Genomic DNA, 15,611 nt, shown 5'->3' with positions numbered 1-15,611 from the left:
GAGAGGGCGCATGCATACGGGCACGTGGGGGAGGGACAGAGGGGGAAACAGAATCCCAAGCAGGCTCCACACTGTCAGCGCAGAGCCCAACACGGGGCTCGGTCTCAGGGGTGAGATCATGACCTGAGCTGAAATCAAGAGTTGGACGCTTAACTGACTGAGCCACCCAGGCACCCCACCCCCTATTATTTCTTAAACAACTAGAAAAATTGCTCCCTTAAGTAGAATGGGAGATGAGTCATCAGGGTCCCTGTGACAAAGGGGCTCAAAGAGATCTCACACATGTTACCCATCATCTTCAGTGCAAAAATGCAAATCCCTTACAGAAAAGGCACACCTTGCTTGGAAACAGTGCTTACAACTTAACATTCTTTGCCTTGTAAGAAAGAGTAGTCACTTTATGGTGAGGCAATAAAAGATTTTTAATTGTCAGAGCATCTCCTGTGACAGCAATATTATTTAAATTGTGAAACAAATCAGAAATTGAATATCCCATAATAGGTAAGTGATTAAAATTCGATATATCGTTAAGGTGGGATAATGTGGACAATTAAGAATTATCTTTGCTTGGGGCGCCTGGCTGGCTCAGTCGGTTAAACATCCGACTTCCGCTGAGGTCGTGATCTCGCGGTTCGTGGGTCCCAGCCCCGCGTCGGGCTCTGGGCTGACAGCTCGGAGCCTGGAGCCTGCTTCGGATTCTGTGTCCCCCTCTCGCTCTGCCCCTCCCCCACTCTTCTCTTCTCTTTCTCTCTCTCTCAAATGAACATTAAAAAAAAATTTTTTTTAAGTGATCTTATGTTTGAGGATTTGGGGAAATGTTCATGGTAATCTATTGTGAAAAAAACAGATTATAAAACTATACCATATGATTTACATTGCAAACAAATACATATTGTACAAATACTATTGTATCAGTGACTCTGGGTGGTAGAACTATAGCAATTTTATGCTAAGTAAAATTATATGCACATATGTACATATATATTTGTATTATATTTATTGCTATTTAGTTGTAAGTAGGTAGACATGTAGAACAAAAATCTAGGAACGAAATATACCAAATTATTAAGCAAATTGTCATTTGGGTGTTGAGATCATAGATTTTTAAATGTTTTGAATATAGTTTCCAGAAACCACCAATAAAATAAGTTGATTAAAATAATTCTGTGCATACTTGCTTCTGTCTTCACATCCGTTTTCCCATTCAGCTTTGTCTTTGGTTTTGAGAATGTTTTGTGTGTCGAGAATGGGTATCCCTTGTTTTTAATATCTGTGTGTGATTTTTTATTTTCCATTTTTTTAATGTATATTTATTTTTGAGAGAGAGCACTAGTGGGTGAGGGGCAGAGAGAGAGGGAGCCCTAGAATCCGAAGCAGGCTCCAGGCTCTGAGCTATCAGCACAGAGCCCGATGCAGGGCTCGAACTCAAAAACCGTGAGATCATGACCTGAGCTGAAGTCGGATGCTTAACCGACTGAGCCACCCAGGTGCCCTTGTATGTAATTTTTTTTAAATAAAAATAAAAGTACCATCATAGTTCACCAAATCCTGTGACGTAAGTTACCAGCTAACAGATTTGCAGATGTGAAGAGATGTCGCGAATGGTCAAAAGTACCACAAGTAAGGAGACGAAACTGACTTCCGACACCAAATATAAAGCTCTTTTCACTGTGCTATCCGTGAATGCTGCTCGAATGCTCGTCTTCCCTCAACTGGTCCTTTTATCAGCAGTTGTATCAGGCACGTGCCAGGTGACCCCAGTGAATTGTGCCCTATGTAACCTTCCCCCCTCGAGTGTGGGCAGAACTGAGACTTGCTTCTAAACACTAGATTATGGCAAAAGTGATGTGATGTCGCTCCTGTGAGTATGCCCTATAAGACTGCCATCTTCGTAGATTGGACAGAGCCTTTCCTTGCTGGTCTGATGAAGTAAGCAGCCATGTTGAAAACGCTCATGTGCCAAAAAACTGCAGCTGGCTTCTAGGACCTGAGGGCACCCTGAGCTAAGACAGTAGGACTTGAGTGGCAAAATCTTGGAGGCAAGTGACGAGAGATAAACTGAGCTTTTCCCCACAAGGGGGTCACTGGTAAATGGCATGAGACAAATTCAGAGATGGGGAACAGCCAAGTGCCTGAGGTACCAAGGAGAGCTTTCAGGAGAATTTTGTGCCAAGGTGACCACACTTGGAGTTCGGATCCCAGCAGTGATGAAGGGCCCTGGAAAATACCACAAGACTCTCAGCTGGAATCTCTGAAGGACTTTAGGAATTAGGAGGAAGTGGCTATAGACCGGATCTTTAAAAGATTGATGCCCCAACTTGAGTTAGCTCACCACCTAACTGAATTAAGGTCATTTATATAATTAGCCTGTCAGGAACTAAAGCTCATCTAGAGTTTCTACAATTTCTCACGCATTGTGGTATTCAGTCAGAAATTGCTGGGGCGCCTGGGTGGCTCAGTCGGTTAAGTTTCCAACCCTGGGTTTCGGCTCACGTCATGATCTCACGTTCGTGGGTTCGAGTCCCGTGTTGGGCTCCGCACAGAGCCTGCTTGGGATTCTCTCCCTCTCTCTCTGCCCCTCCCCCACTCACTCTGTCTCTCAAAATAAATACATGATCTTAAAAATTGCCGGGCGCACCCTGAGTCAAGTTAAGAAAAAAAGTGAACAGTAGAAGCAGACCCACAGGCAATTCAGACATAGGAGATACAAGTCATGGTCTTTAAGTGCATAATATGAACAAGAAAACATAAAATGAGGAAATTCGTCAGAAAATGCAAATTGTTTCCAACAGTCATTTGCTTTTTTGCCTGGTACTTTATTTTCCTGGAGTTTCCAATTGCCTTCTGTTTTTCCAGAGTCACAAACCTACCATTTAATGTATGGATTTTTTTCCCCCTCTGGTATTAGAATTCATCTTAAAAGCACCTTAGGTGCCTTGGAAGTACTTTGAGGGGGGTGGCTCACAGCAGAGGGAGGAGTGCCAGTAGCAGGCTAGAAACTTCTCCAAAGAATAGTTATCTGCAGAAGGTGGTATTGCTATGCTCCCAAATGCTCACGGACGGTACTGTGACTCGTATGCAGGGCCCTTCCAGACGCTCCATCCATCATTTCTTATCTGCCACAGCCATTTCTTACCTTGTCGAGCTCAGTACGACAAGCTAGGTCATCTAGCCCAAGGGACCGTGCCCATGGTAGACCAGACCCATTTCCAAGTATACCCTTGCTCCACACTAGCACTTGGCAGTTTTGTGTCATTCAGTAAATGGTCTGGAGCCGTGTGATGAAATGGCGTTTCTGGTCCCTACCAGGGCCCAGCAGTGGTTTCTCCAAAGTGGTATTCTCAACTGCAGATCCCATGGCCTCGCACCAGACTCACAGGGACCTGATTCTCCCGGGGCAGCCTTTCCCACCACTGACGCTCATGACAACCGTAGGGTCAGCCACCTCATATGGTCCAAGCGACAAGGCTGCTTGCGCTACAGCCTGCGCTTTCCTGCCCTGGGCCCCGCTCAAGGCTGGCAGCCTTCTGTCACCTGGTGCACGGGCCGGGGAAGCATCTCTAGGTGTGGACTACATGACCTCCTTTTGTGAAGTGGAATTTTGTGTGGTTGAGCTTGCGGCAGTTTAACCTCATCATCCCCCTGTTCCAGCTGGTTTCTGCAAGGGCCAGGATGACGGGTTAAACAGAACTATGATGAGGACCAATAGGAGTGCAGGATCTTACCGCACAGGCCAGGGACTCAACAGGGACATTCATCCAATGACCAAGGTGCAGTGGGCCACTGTGAGTCAGACTTAGCCGGGACTCAGCCCTCGCACCCCCTCTAATCGGAGGGCCATGATGATGCTTGGAGTGTCCGGGTATTAAAGTGAACCCAAAAAGCCATGTCCAATAGTCCTAAAAACATCTGGTCAGTGCGCGGTCGCCCCAATAAATGGCCATAGGTTCAGGAATGGGGGCGGGGGGCTAGGATAAGCATTATAATCTACCCCTGCTACAATGCTGTAGGATCCTTCCTTTGAGGGTCATGGGCTCCTCTCCAGACCATTGGTTCTAGATCTAAAATTTGGCTCAGATCTGGGAACTGAGCAAGGGACCCTTACTTTTGTTTTTAATTTTTTTTGTTAATGTTTATTTATTTTTGAGAGAGAGAGAGAGAGAGCAGGGGAAGGGCCGAGAGAGAGAGAAGGAGACACAGAATCGGAAGCAGGCTCCAGGCTCTGAGCTGTCAGCGCAGAGCCCGACACGGGGCTCGAACTCATAAACCGTGAGATCATGACCTGAGCAGAAGTCAGACGCTCAACCGACTGAGCCACCCAGGCGCCCTGGGACCCTTACTGTTTGATGAAGCAATTGCCCCCAGACTCCTGCTCTTTGAATGTTGCCCTTTTCTGATCATCCTGTTGAACAGCTGCCCTACTGACTGCCCATCAGTTTTATTCCTGGAGATGCCAGGCTTATCAGCAGAGTCTGTATAGACAAGGAAAACTTAATGAGCTCGAGGGTGTGTTTAGGCTTTTGCCATTTAGTGTGATGTTGGCTGTGGGTTTTTGTAGGTGTCTTTTTATTTTTTGGAAAATTTTTAAATAATCTGTACACCAGGCTTGGGGCTTGAACCCATAACCCCGAAATCAAGAGTGACCTATTCCACCAACTGAGCCACCCAGGCGCCCCAAACACGAGGCCCTTCTATGGAAACCAAAGAACCACCCATGGCCGATGATTAGATCGTAATATAAATCAGTCTCTGAGTCCTGAGGATGGCCAGTAGAGAAGATTTCGAGATGTCGGGCTCGAAGCTCCTTCAGATACAGCAGGGGCAGTGGTGGCAGTCCGACGGGCCCTCCTGGTTTGCAGTTCAAATATCTCGACATCTTTGAATGGCTCACACAGCAACGGGCATGAACACTGCCTCCACGTGAGCTGTGGTGGTGATTTCTTGGAAGTTTACATCATGTCGTTCGTACTTAGTTTGCAGGGCTTCAGGAAAAAGGGGCAGCTTTAGTCTTCAAGTGAATCCAAATTAAAGAAATGTGCGTTTGGAGAGTTGTAGTCAGGCACCAGAAGAAATCAGGCTCTAGTCCAGTTTATAATAAACAGTATTAGACCCTAACAGTTACTCAGGTAGGTCATTGAAACATGTTTTTCTTTTATAAGCGCCCTAATTTTTGCCAAAGATAGGCAAGTTACCATTTGTTTGTAAAATAAGTCTGGGGGCGCCTGGGTGGCTCAGTCGGTTAAGCGGCCAACTTCGGTTCAGGTCACAATCTCACAGTCCGTGAGTTTGAGCCCCGCGTCGGGCTCTGTGCTGACCACTCAGAGCCTGGAGCCTGTTTCAGATTCTGTGTCTCCCTCTCTCTGACCCTCCCCCGTTCATGCTCTGTCTCTCTCTGTCTCAAAAATAAATAAACGTTAAAAAAATTTTTTTTAAATAAGTCTAGTTTTATTTTTGTTTATTTATTTTATGAGAGAGAATGAGGGAGACAGAGAATCTCAAGCAGGCTCCACATGGTCAGCACAGAGCCTGACGCAGGGCTCTAACTCCCCAACCATGAGATTGTGACCTGAGCCGAAATCAAGAGTCGGGACACTCAAATGACTGAGCCACCCAGGTGCCCCAAACTAAGTCCAGTTTTAACAACTTGGCCTAATTATTTACATAAGCTCAGCAAGAACAGTGACTGGCCATATAGGTTCTTTTAAATCTGCTTTGTTGGTGGGCACCTGGGTGGCTCAGTTGGTTGAGAGTCCGACTCTTGGTTTCGTCTCAGCTCATGGTCCCAGGGTCGCGGGGTTGAGCCCTGGGTCAGGCTCCAGGTTGGTCTCTGCGCTGAGAGTGGAACCTGCTTAAGATGCTCTCTGTCCCTCCGCTGCTCACGCTCTAGAAAAAAAAAAGAAATAAAAGAAAAAAATAAATCTGCTTTGTTGGAACTTTTCATAAGGATTTCCTAGACTGAACTTTTAATAGCCTCTTGAGGCCAGAAGCCAAGCCAAAACACGCACCAAATCCTTGCCAGGCTTTTTCTGCAACCCCTGCAGATTTGGGTGAATTCTTCTCGGGGAGGGGGGCCTCCCCATTTCTGTCGCTCTGTCTTGTCGAGAACGCCTTCCTTTGTAGTACTGTGCCCCGACATTTCTAGTAGCCTCGGCTGTCCTGAGCACTGATCTCTTTCTCCACCCCATGAACCGCTGAACTCTTCTTGGGATCCCCCCCTCCCTACATCACATCTTGCTAAGTGCCTCCCAGCAGAGAGCCAGAGTGAGGGGCCCACCTCATTTACCTTTGCACTCTCAGCTTCACAATCCCGCATGGCCTCTGTCCACTGTATGAACACTGCTAACCTCATGGACCGTATCGGTGCCATCTAGTTGTTTACCGTGGGGGGGGGGGGAGAAGTTTAGTCCTGGCTCCTCCATCACGGCTGGAAATGGAATGGTAGGAGTTTATCACTCCTGCTTGGGATTCGCAGAGCTTCTTGGCTCCCTGGCTTAGATCTCTTTCAACATACGTGCTTTATTTACCTTTTGGCTGTTTCCCAAATGCCTCTCGAAGTTTGCTTCTGGTGTTCTGCATTTCGCCCCCTCGCTTTGGGACAAGCTTGTTGTCCTCAAAGTCACGAATCCCGTCTTCTGCTATGTCTAATCCACTGTTAAAACCCATACACAAGGAGTTCTTGGTTACTGTATTTGTTTTCAGTTATAGCATACATATTTTACCCATTTTTAGAGATTCCAGCAACTTTCACCCGTTTGTCTTTTCCTTTATTTCTGTTATATTAATGGATACTGAAAAGTGCCTTTTGTGGATTCCAGCATCAAACTCGTGTGGGTTTTTTGGTGTTAGTTCTCTACTGCAGCTGAAACAAATTCCCACAAACAGTGGCTTAGAACACCACCCGTTTACATAGTTCTGTAGGTCAGAAATCCTGGCGGGCTTGGCTACTCTCTGTCTCACAAAGCGGGAATCAAGGTATAGTCTGGGCTGGGTCTTAGCTGGAGGCTGTGGGGAAGCATCTACTTCTAAGTTCATTCAGGTCATTGGCCGAATTCAGTTCCTGTGGCCGAAGGACTGAGGTCCTCATTTTCTGGCTGGCTGCCGCTCTCAGATCCTGGATGAGGCTCACGGATCCTTCCCCACATCAGCAACAGAGAATCCCTCTCGTGTTGGATCCCTTCCACACCTTCGAATCTCTGACTTCCTCTTTTGCCACCCAGCTGGACAAAACGGCCTTTAAAAAGCTCCTATGAAAAGATGAGGCAGGGCACCTGGGTGGCTCGGTCGGTTAAGTCCTGGCTCTCGGTTTCGGCTCAAGTCACGATCTCACGGTTCGTGAGTTTGAGCCCCGTGTCGGTCTCTGCACGGACAGTACACAGCCTGCTTGGTATCCTCTCTGTCCCTCTCTGCTCCTCCCCTGCTCGCTCGCTTTCTCTCTCAAAAGTAAATAAACTTTAAAAAAAAATACAAAAAAAAAAGCTGAGGGCTACCCAGATAATCCCCCTTTGGACATAGAATATAGCGTAACCACAGCTATCATTATATTCACACGTTTCACCCAGTCAAAGGGCTGGGGGGGGGGCACGGATTATAAAAGGAAGAGAGTCCGTGGGCGTCATCCTTAGAAGCATGCCTACCACAATTGTTCATTTTGTCCCAACAACCGCATCTCTCTGCCTTTTCTCATGTCTAGTAAGCTTCTGTATCAGACGGCGTATGTTAAAAAACCGTGGAGGTTACAGGTGCCTGGGTTTGCCTTTTCCTCATTCAGCAGACGAGGCCTGGGACCGATCACCTCCGATAGAGCAGGGTCAGACTGCTGGGTGAAGATAACCTAGCTCTCCCCAGCACCGTTCCTCAGGCTGTCCCTGCTGCGCTTCTGCCCGAGAGAGCCTGTTGGCTCTCTGTCTCCTCAGACGTGAGACTTCTGGAGATTTAGTTCCCCCTTCATAGGTACTGAGCTGAGCTCTTCAGCCTCCTCCTCCACGATTGTGCGGACCTCGTGCTCTGTCCAGACTGTTTGCAAAGCACGGAACACAAGAGGGCTCACGTTGTGTTTCTGGCCTGGGCCCGCTAACCTCCTGCACCATCACAAACTCGGCAAGCACCCCCTGGACAAAGGCAGTCATGCTCCTGGAGCTCTTTTCGTTTCCCAGTTGGCCCTATATAACCTCTACAAGCTCTTCTGGATCTCTACCCGCCCCTCCTGAAAGTCCTTAACCCCGGGCCGAGCCCCATCCTCCGCTTGCCCCCAGATTCAGCAGATGCCTCCAGATAACGGACAGCGATCATCAGCTCACCTGGAAAAGGCACTTCACTCTCTAGAATTTTCATTCCTCGAGTCCTCGTTGTTACCACGGCTCTGCGATTGCCCAAAGGCATTTTTCTTTGCAGTTTCCCCTCCCTCCCCCCTAGCCGTTCCAGCAAGACTGCTGGCCTGGCAAGACCAACTGTAGTATACGTGGGAATGCGAGTCTGCTTTTTGCTTTCTCCTAAACGTTTCAACCCAGCACAAAACGGAGATAGTAAATAACCACGCAGGATGTCCTCACCTTGCTTCCACTGGGTGAGGTCTGGAGGGATGAAGGGCACTGAATGTCAGTTAGAGGAGATGGCTAATGCTCGCTATGTCACTTACTATCTCTGAGTCCTAAACACAGTCCTGGGGCACCTGGACGGCTCAGTCGTTGAGCGTCTGACTCTTGGTTTCAGCTCAAGTCACGATCTTGCAGTTCGTAGGTTCGAGATCCGCATCAGGCTCTGCACTGACAGCACAGAGCCTACTTGGGATTCTCTCTCTCTCTCTCTCTCTCTCTCTCTCTCTCTCTCTCTCAAAATGAATAAATCAAAACTTTAAGAAAATAAACACACTCCTTATGATGGTTTCTTCAGCTATAAAACATCAGGATAGCTGTTTAGTTGGGGGATGTGGGACTGTCATTATCCTCCTTAAAATTGTTGCCAAAAAGCAGAAAAATCCATTAATGTAATATTTTTATAAAACTAAAGAGCCTTGGGGCGCCTGGGTGGCTCAGTTGCTTAAGTGTCTGACTTCGGCTCAGGTCATGATCTCGCGGTTTGTGGGTTTGAGCCCCACATCAGGCTCTGTGTTGACAGCTCAGAGCCTGGAGCCTGTTTCGGATTCTGTGTCTCCCTCTCTCTCTGCCCCTCCCCCACTTGCACTCTGTCTCTCTCAAAAATAAACATTAAAAAAAAAAACTAAAGAGTCTTTACTTACATAGAGAAGTTTAAATTACACTTTGAACACCTTCCCCACGAGTAATATTTAGAGACTCTTTGTCTTATAGAAACAAAGTCTGTGCTTGGATAAATGATTTTTCTGAATGTTGTGAATTCTTGGCCGCTTGGATCTTTCTGTGCTTCCCTGTCTGCGAATGCAGTCTGCCACACAGGTTGGTCTTGGCTTTCCCTGGGGTGGTCTAGCTGGTCTTCAACTTGCCTGAGTTCTAGGGAAAAATGCAATAAATCATCATTTCTACTCTATATAATGTTATGGGATAAAATTAAGTCATAAATGTCCTGCTGCGCACTCCTATCAACGGGACTTGGGCTGACGTAAATGGGCTCTCCCTGCGCCCCCTGCCACCTCCTCTGACTGCAAATACGATGAGATGCTGGCCAGTATTTAAAAGACTTAATACACAGACAGGCTGAAGATCAATGAAGAATATTATTATGTGATTTAAAGTGAGGGGTGAACAGAAACGGATGACGTATGGCTTTGCAGTTGGGGGATTAAGGCTCTAATTCGCGAGTGGAGTGGATTCCAGGCCACAGGCGGGCAAAGAACTAGAACCGAGATACTGCCTTAAAGCCGGAAGTCATAAAGGACATTGCAGCTTTTAAAACAGGAACTAGAAAGCTGTCACCCCCTGGCTGATGAAAACAGTAAGAATCAGGAGTCACTTACAGGAAATGAGAACCCAAGTCCTGTGCCACAGGCAGGCATGCACTCCACACGGACATCTGAAGCAGAGTACAAAACCCAGAGGTTGAAAAATTCCTGACAGCTGGTCCTGCCTTAGGGAAACCACTGGGCCCCAGCAGTGGCACGGGCCCAACAGTTCGGCAGGGATGCCATCATAACGAGCACACAGAATTTCCATGGAAAAGAACTCTCACTGAAAATGAGTTCACAGTAAAAAAATTAAAAACCTCAAAAGGAGGGGCACCCACGTAGCTCAGTCGGTTAAGTATCTGACTCTTGGTTTTGTCTCAGGTCACGATCTCATGGTTCGTGAGTTTGAGCCCCGCACTGGGCTCTGCACTGGCAGCACGGAGCCTGCTTGGGATTCTCTCTCCCTCTCTCTGTGCCCCTTCCGCATGTGTGTACTCTCTCTCTCTAAATGTAACAAAACAAAAACCTCAAAAGGAAAGGAACCATGAGTTGAAACTTCTGTCCACAGAAAAACCTACATGTGTAAATGACAGCTTTATAGCAGCTTTATTCACAGTGGTCCAAAACTGGAAGCAGCCTGGATGCCCTTCAATAGCGGCCGACTTCGGCTCGGGTCATGATCTCACAGTTCGTGAGTTCGGGCCCCGCGTCGGGCTCTGTGCGGACGGCTCGGACCCTGGAGGCTGCTTCAGATTCTGTGTCTCCCTCTCTGCCCCTCCCCTACTCGTGCTCTGTCTCTCAAAAAATGAATAAACGTTAAAAAAAAAAGATATGGAGGAACCTGCAATGCATATTGCTAATGGAAAGAACAGTTACACAGTTAGATAAACTGATCCATTTAGTGGAATACAACTCGGTGACAAAAAGGAAGAAACTACTAATACAAAACCCAGATAAATCTCCAGAGAATTATACTGAGTGAAAAGAATTGATCCTGTAAGATTACATACTGTATGAGTCCATTTGTTAATGTTCTTGAAATGAAAAAAATTACAAAAATGGGGAACAAATTAGTACTTGCCAGGGCTTAAGGAGGGGGTAAGGGTAGGGGTGGGAGGAAGGGATATGGCTATAAAATTCCTTATGGTGACAGAAATGTTGTGTATCTTGCCTGCATTAATGTCAATATCCTGGTTGTATTTTGTACTATAGTTTTGCAAGATGGCACCAGTGGGGGATACTGCCTGAGGGTACAGGAATCTTCCTGTATTATTTCCTATAAGTGCATGGGAATCTACAGTTATCTCAAAATAGAAGTTTAACTTTATTGTTTTTATTTAAAAAAATTTTTTTTAATGTTTATTTATTTTTGACAGAGAGAGACAGAGTACGAGCTGGCGAGGGGCAGAGAGAGGGAGACACAGAATCTGAAGCAGGCTCCAGGCTCTGAGCTGTCTGCACACAGCCCGACACGGGGCTCGAACTCACAGACCGCGAGATCATGACCTGAGCCGAAGTCAGACGCTCAACTGACTGAGCCACCTAGGCACCCCTAGAAGTTTAACTTTAAAAAAAAAACCACACAAATATTCCAGAGAGGAATGGGGAAGCAAGACAACAAGAACCAAAAAAGAGAGGACAAAAAGAAAAGAAATAATGAAATGACAGGCCTAAACCTGACAAGATACATAATTACATAAAATGTAAGACTAAGAAAAAAGAGTGATATTAGTTAATCCCTAAAAGCATTTGCGACATTCAGTACCCAGTCATGATAAAAACTCTCACAAAACCAGGATTAGAAGATGTCCTCAACTGCTACCTGGCATCTGTGAAAACCCCTACAAGCTGAATTATACCCAGCGGTGAAAGAATGAATGATTTTGGCCCAAGGTCAGGAGCAAGGCAAGGATGTCACTCTCCCTATACATAGGCAACATTGTACCAAAGATCTTAGCCAGTACAATAAGGCAAGAAAAAGGAATAAAGGCATCCAGATTAGAAAGGAAGAAATAAAATAGTCTTTATTCACAACTATAGGATTGTTTATGTAGAAAATGCCAAACTTTCAACAAAAAAGCTACTAGCCCCTAATATGTATGCTTAGGAAGGTCCTAGGCTACAAAGTCAATATAGAAAACTGAAATGCAAAAAAATGAATACATACAACACACTCCCACCATTAATGCTGTAGGAATATACAACAGGAATAACAAAATATGTGCAAAGGCCTGTCCATTCAAAACTGTAAAACCTTACTGAGATAATTCAAGAACACCTGTAAATGGAGAGTTTTACCATGTTAATAAATCAGAAGAGTCAATACAGCTGGCAGAACTATAATCCACAGACTCAATGCAATCTCCAAATCTGCAGGCTTTTCCTCACAGAGATTGACAACCAAATTCTAAAATTTATATGATGGAAAGAGCCTAAATGTCCATCAACTGATGAATGGATAAAGAAATTGTGGTTTATATACACAATAGAGTACTACGTGGCAATGAGAAAGAATGAAATATGGCCCTTTGTAGCAACGTGGATGGAACTGGAGAGTGTTACGCTAAGTGAAAGAAAAGCCATACCGAGAAAGACAGATACCATATGGTTTCACTCTTATGTGGATCCTGAGAAACTTAACAGAAACCCATGGGGGAGGGGAAGGAAAAAAACCAAAAAAGAGGTTAGAGTGGGAGAGAGCCAAAGCATAAGAGACTCTTAAAAACTGAGAACAAACTAAGGGTTGATGGGGGGTGGGAGGGAGGGGAGGGTGGGTGATGGGTATTGAGAAGGGCACCTTTTGGGATGAGCACTGGGTGTTGTATGGAAACCTATTTGACGATAAATTTCATATACTGAAAAAAATAAATAAAAATAAATAAATAAATAAACATTAAAAAAAATAAAATTTATATGAAAAGAGCAAGGACCTAGAGTTGCCAAAACAACTGTGAAAACAAACAACAAATCTGGAGGACTCACACTACCTGATTTGAGCACTTAATATAAGGCTGCAGTAATTAGCACAATGTGGAATATGCAGATAGACTGATACATACGTATTCAACTCATTTTTAGGAAGGGTGCTAGGGAAACTGGGAAAGAAGTCTTTTCAGAAATGTTACTGAATCGAATGGAAAGGAGTATGCAAAAAATAAGAATATAAAAGAATGTTGACCCTTACCTCACACCGGATATAAAAGTTAACTCATTATCCACCACAGGCTTAATTACAAGTACCAAACTGTCATCTTCTGTTAGAAAAATTATGAGAAAAATCTTTTTTACCCTGGGGTAGAAAGAAATTTGACAAATAGAACACAAAAGCATCAACCACAAGAGAAAAACTTGCTAAGTTGCACTTTATCAAAAATAAAGATGTCTCCTTCAGAAGACACTGTTAAGAACAAAACATGCCCCAACTTGGGAGGAAACACTGGGAAAACACATAGAAGATAAAGAGCTTGCAACTACAATATATAAAGATAACAGATACTGTATGTGTGTGCATGTATATAAAGATATAGGTGTATATAAAAGGTTGTAAAAATAGCAACTTAATAACAAACAAAAAAGGCAAAAGATTACAACAGATACCTCGCCAAAGATGAACAGATGGCGGAGACAAGCACGTGGCAAGATGTTCAACATCGAGAGTCGTTACAAAAATGCAAATTCAAGTCACGGTGAGATACCTTTACACACCTACACAAAAGGTGTGTTGTTGGTGGGAAAACCAAATGGTAGAGCTAGTTAGCAGAACCCTCTGGAAATGTCTTCTAAGTGAAACATATGCTTACCATATGACCAGGCAACCCCACTCCAGATATTTATCCAAGAAACAGAAAAACATATGTCCACATAAATATCTGTGCAAGATGTTCACTAGTTTCCTTAAGAATAACGCGAAACCTTAAACAATTGCAGTGGGCATTAGGTGGTCCACAGATAAACAAACTGGAACATTACTTGGCTATGAAAGCGACAAAATAACACAATATGCCACAACATGGATGAAATTAAAAAGCATTAAGCGAAAGAAGGGAGCTGCATTCGGCCATATACTAAAAGATTCATTTCTAGGACTTTCTAGAAAGAATTAAAGTACAATAAAAAAAAAAAAAAGATCAAGTCTGGGAGTGGAAAGAGTAGTTTAAGAATAAAGGGAACAATGGTTTTGAGGGGGGAGTGATGAAAAAGTCTAATATCGTGGTGATGGTGGTGGTTCCATGACTCAATCTCTGTCAAATCCATGGGACCGTACAGTGAAGAAAGGTGAACTTTTTTTTTTAAAAAATTTTTTTAACAGTTTATTTATTCTTGAGACAGAGCATGAACGGGGGAGGGTCAGAGAGAGAGGGAGACACAGAATCCGAAACAGGCTCCAGGCTCCGAGCTGTCAGCACAGAGTCTGACGCGGGGCTCGAACTCACAGACTGCGAGATCACGACCTAAGCCGAAATCAGACGCTCAACCGACCGAGCCACCCAGGTGCCCCTAGAAAGGTGAACTTTTGATATATAAATTATATCCCAATAAATATCACTTAAAAAAGTGTCATATCAGCATAAATATATAATGAAAATGCATGAAAAATATATATAGGGATTATATTAAACATGATGACATACAATCAAATACCAGATGGTGCTATGTATGAATTTATTTTTTATTAAAATACCTATTAAGCATTAAACACAAACATAGTTAAATGATATGCCTGTGAAAGTATTCAGGGGTGAAATGTACTGGTCTCTGAAACTTACCAGGAAACACATCACAAAAAGAAAGGGGGCTGATAGGGGCACCTGGGTGGCTCAGTCCGTTAAGGGACCCACTTCGGCTCAGGTCATGATCTCACAGTCCATGAGTTCGAGCCCCGTGTCAGGCTCTGTGCATTGCTACTGTCTACACAAATGTTCTTTGCTGCTCCCTACACTATTTGAGACAGTCCAGTATACGGTGTTTATGTAACTAAAATTATTTTAACCTTTTTAAAGAAACAGATGAGCTATTAGAACACCTTACCCTGGAAGTGCAATATTCCCACTTGTCCTGTGAGCCTCCCCTCTCGGCCCTGGGCTCTGAGTCTGTCCTGTGAGCCTCTTCCCTCTGCCGTAGGGTCTGGGTCTGTCCTGTGAACCTCCTCCCTCAGCTTTGGGCTCTGGGTCTGTCCTGTGAGCCTCCTCCCTGGGCCCTGGGCTCTGGGCTGAGGCTCCTCCTCCTAGGACTCTGATAAGAGCTCTCTTGTTCCTAACGACGCAGGACCAAAGGATCCAGAGACAAACGCATCTCCGTTGGGACCATGGCCACAGCACCGCATCTGTCCCTGAGCCAGGGAACTCACCTTCTGAGGCCTCGACTGGCTCTTCTGTAGACTAGGAAGCCCAGGGGCGGCCGAGCCGGAGCCCGCAGGAGGTGAGCAGTGGTCTCACTGATGCGCCCTGACCCTGGAAACAATGACCGCACAGGAGATGCAGTGAGCAACCTCTCTGAGGCAGTGAAAGTGAGGAAAACCCAGATGGAATACTTTATGGAAGCAGCCACAAGGCCTCGGTTCAGTGTTAAGAGTAAACGCTTAGTAGCAGCCTAACTGTCGCCAGACAAGGAGCTAAGCACTGCGTCATCCCATAAGGGTCCTAGCTGTGGACTCGAACTGATTGCCCGCTCTGTCGCTTTGATTCATTCAGTGAAAAAGTTGAGTGCCTACTGTGGGCCTGTCCGACGTGTTGCAGGTACATCAGTGAACAAAGTA

General features: G+C 45.3%; 1 protein-coding gene and 1 long non-coding RNA gene across 2 annotated transcripts in view; one reads left to right on the top strand and one right to left on the bottom strand.

Moving 5' to 3' along the window:
• ZNF674 (zinc finger protein 674) overlaps positions 1-15,210 on the top strand; it is a 50,885-nt gene extending 35,675 nt beyond the window's left edge. The window contains exon 6 of the mRNA XM_042974356.1: positions 15,122-15,210. Coding sequence (XP_042830290.1) covers positions 15,122-15,189 — 68 coding nt within the window. The 3' untranslated portion in view covers positions 15,190-15,210. The remainder of the gene's footprint in view (positions 1-15,121) is intronic.
• LOC107179581 lies at positions 5,929-15,291 on the bottom strand. The gene is made up of 3 exons (XR_006213419.1): positions 15,204-15,291; positions 9,236-9,464; positions 5,929-6,649 (listed from the first exon to the last, which is right to left on the bottom strand). It is a non-coding gene; the product is annotated as an uncharacterized LOC107179581 (long non-coding RNA).
• Positions 15,292-15,611: the final 320 nt, after the last annotated feature.

This window comes from Panthera tigris, chromosome X, assembly GCF_018350195.1.
Source record: "Panthera tigris isolate Pti1 chromosome X, P.tigris_Pti1_mat1.1, whole genome shotgun sequence".
Classification (NCBI taxonomy): Eukaryota; Metazoa; Chordata; class Mammalia; order Carnivora; family Felidae; genus Panthera; species Panthera tigris.
Note: the sequence above shows the minus strand (reverse complement) of the source record. Positions and strands in the feature narration are given on the sequence as shown.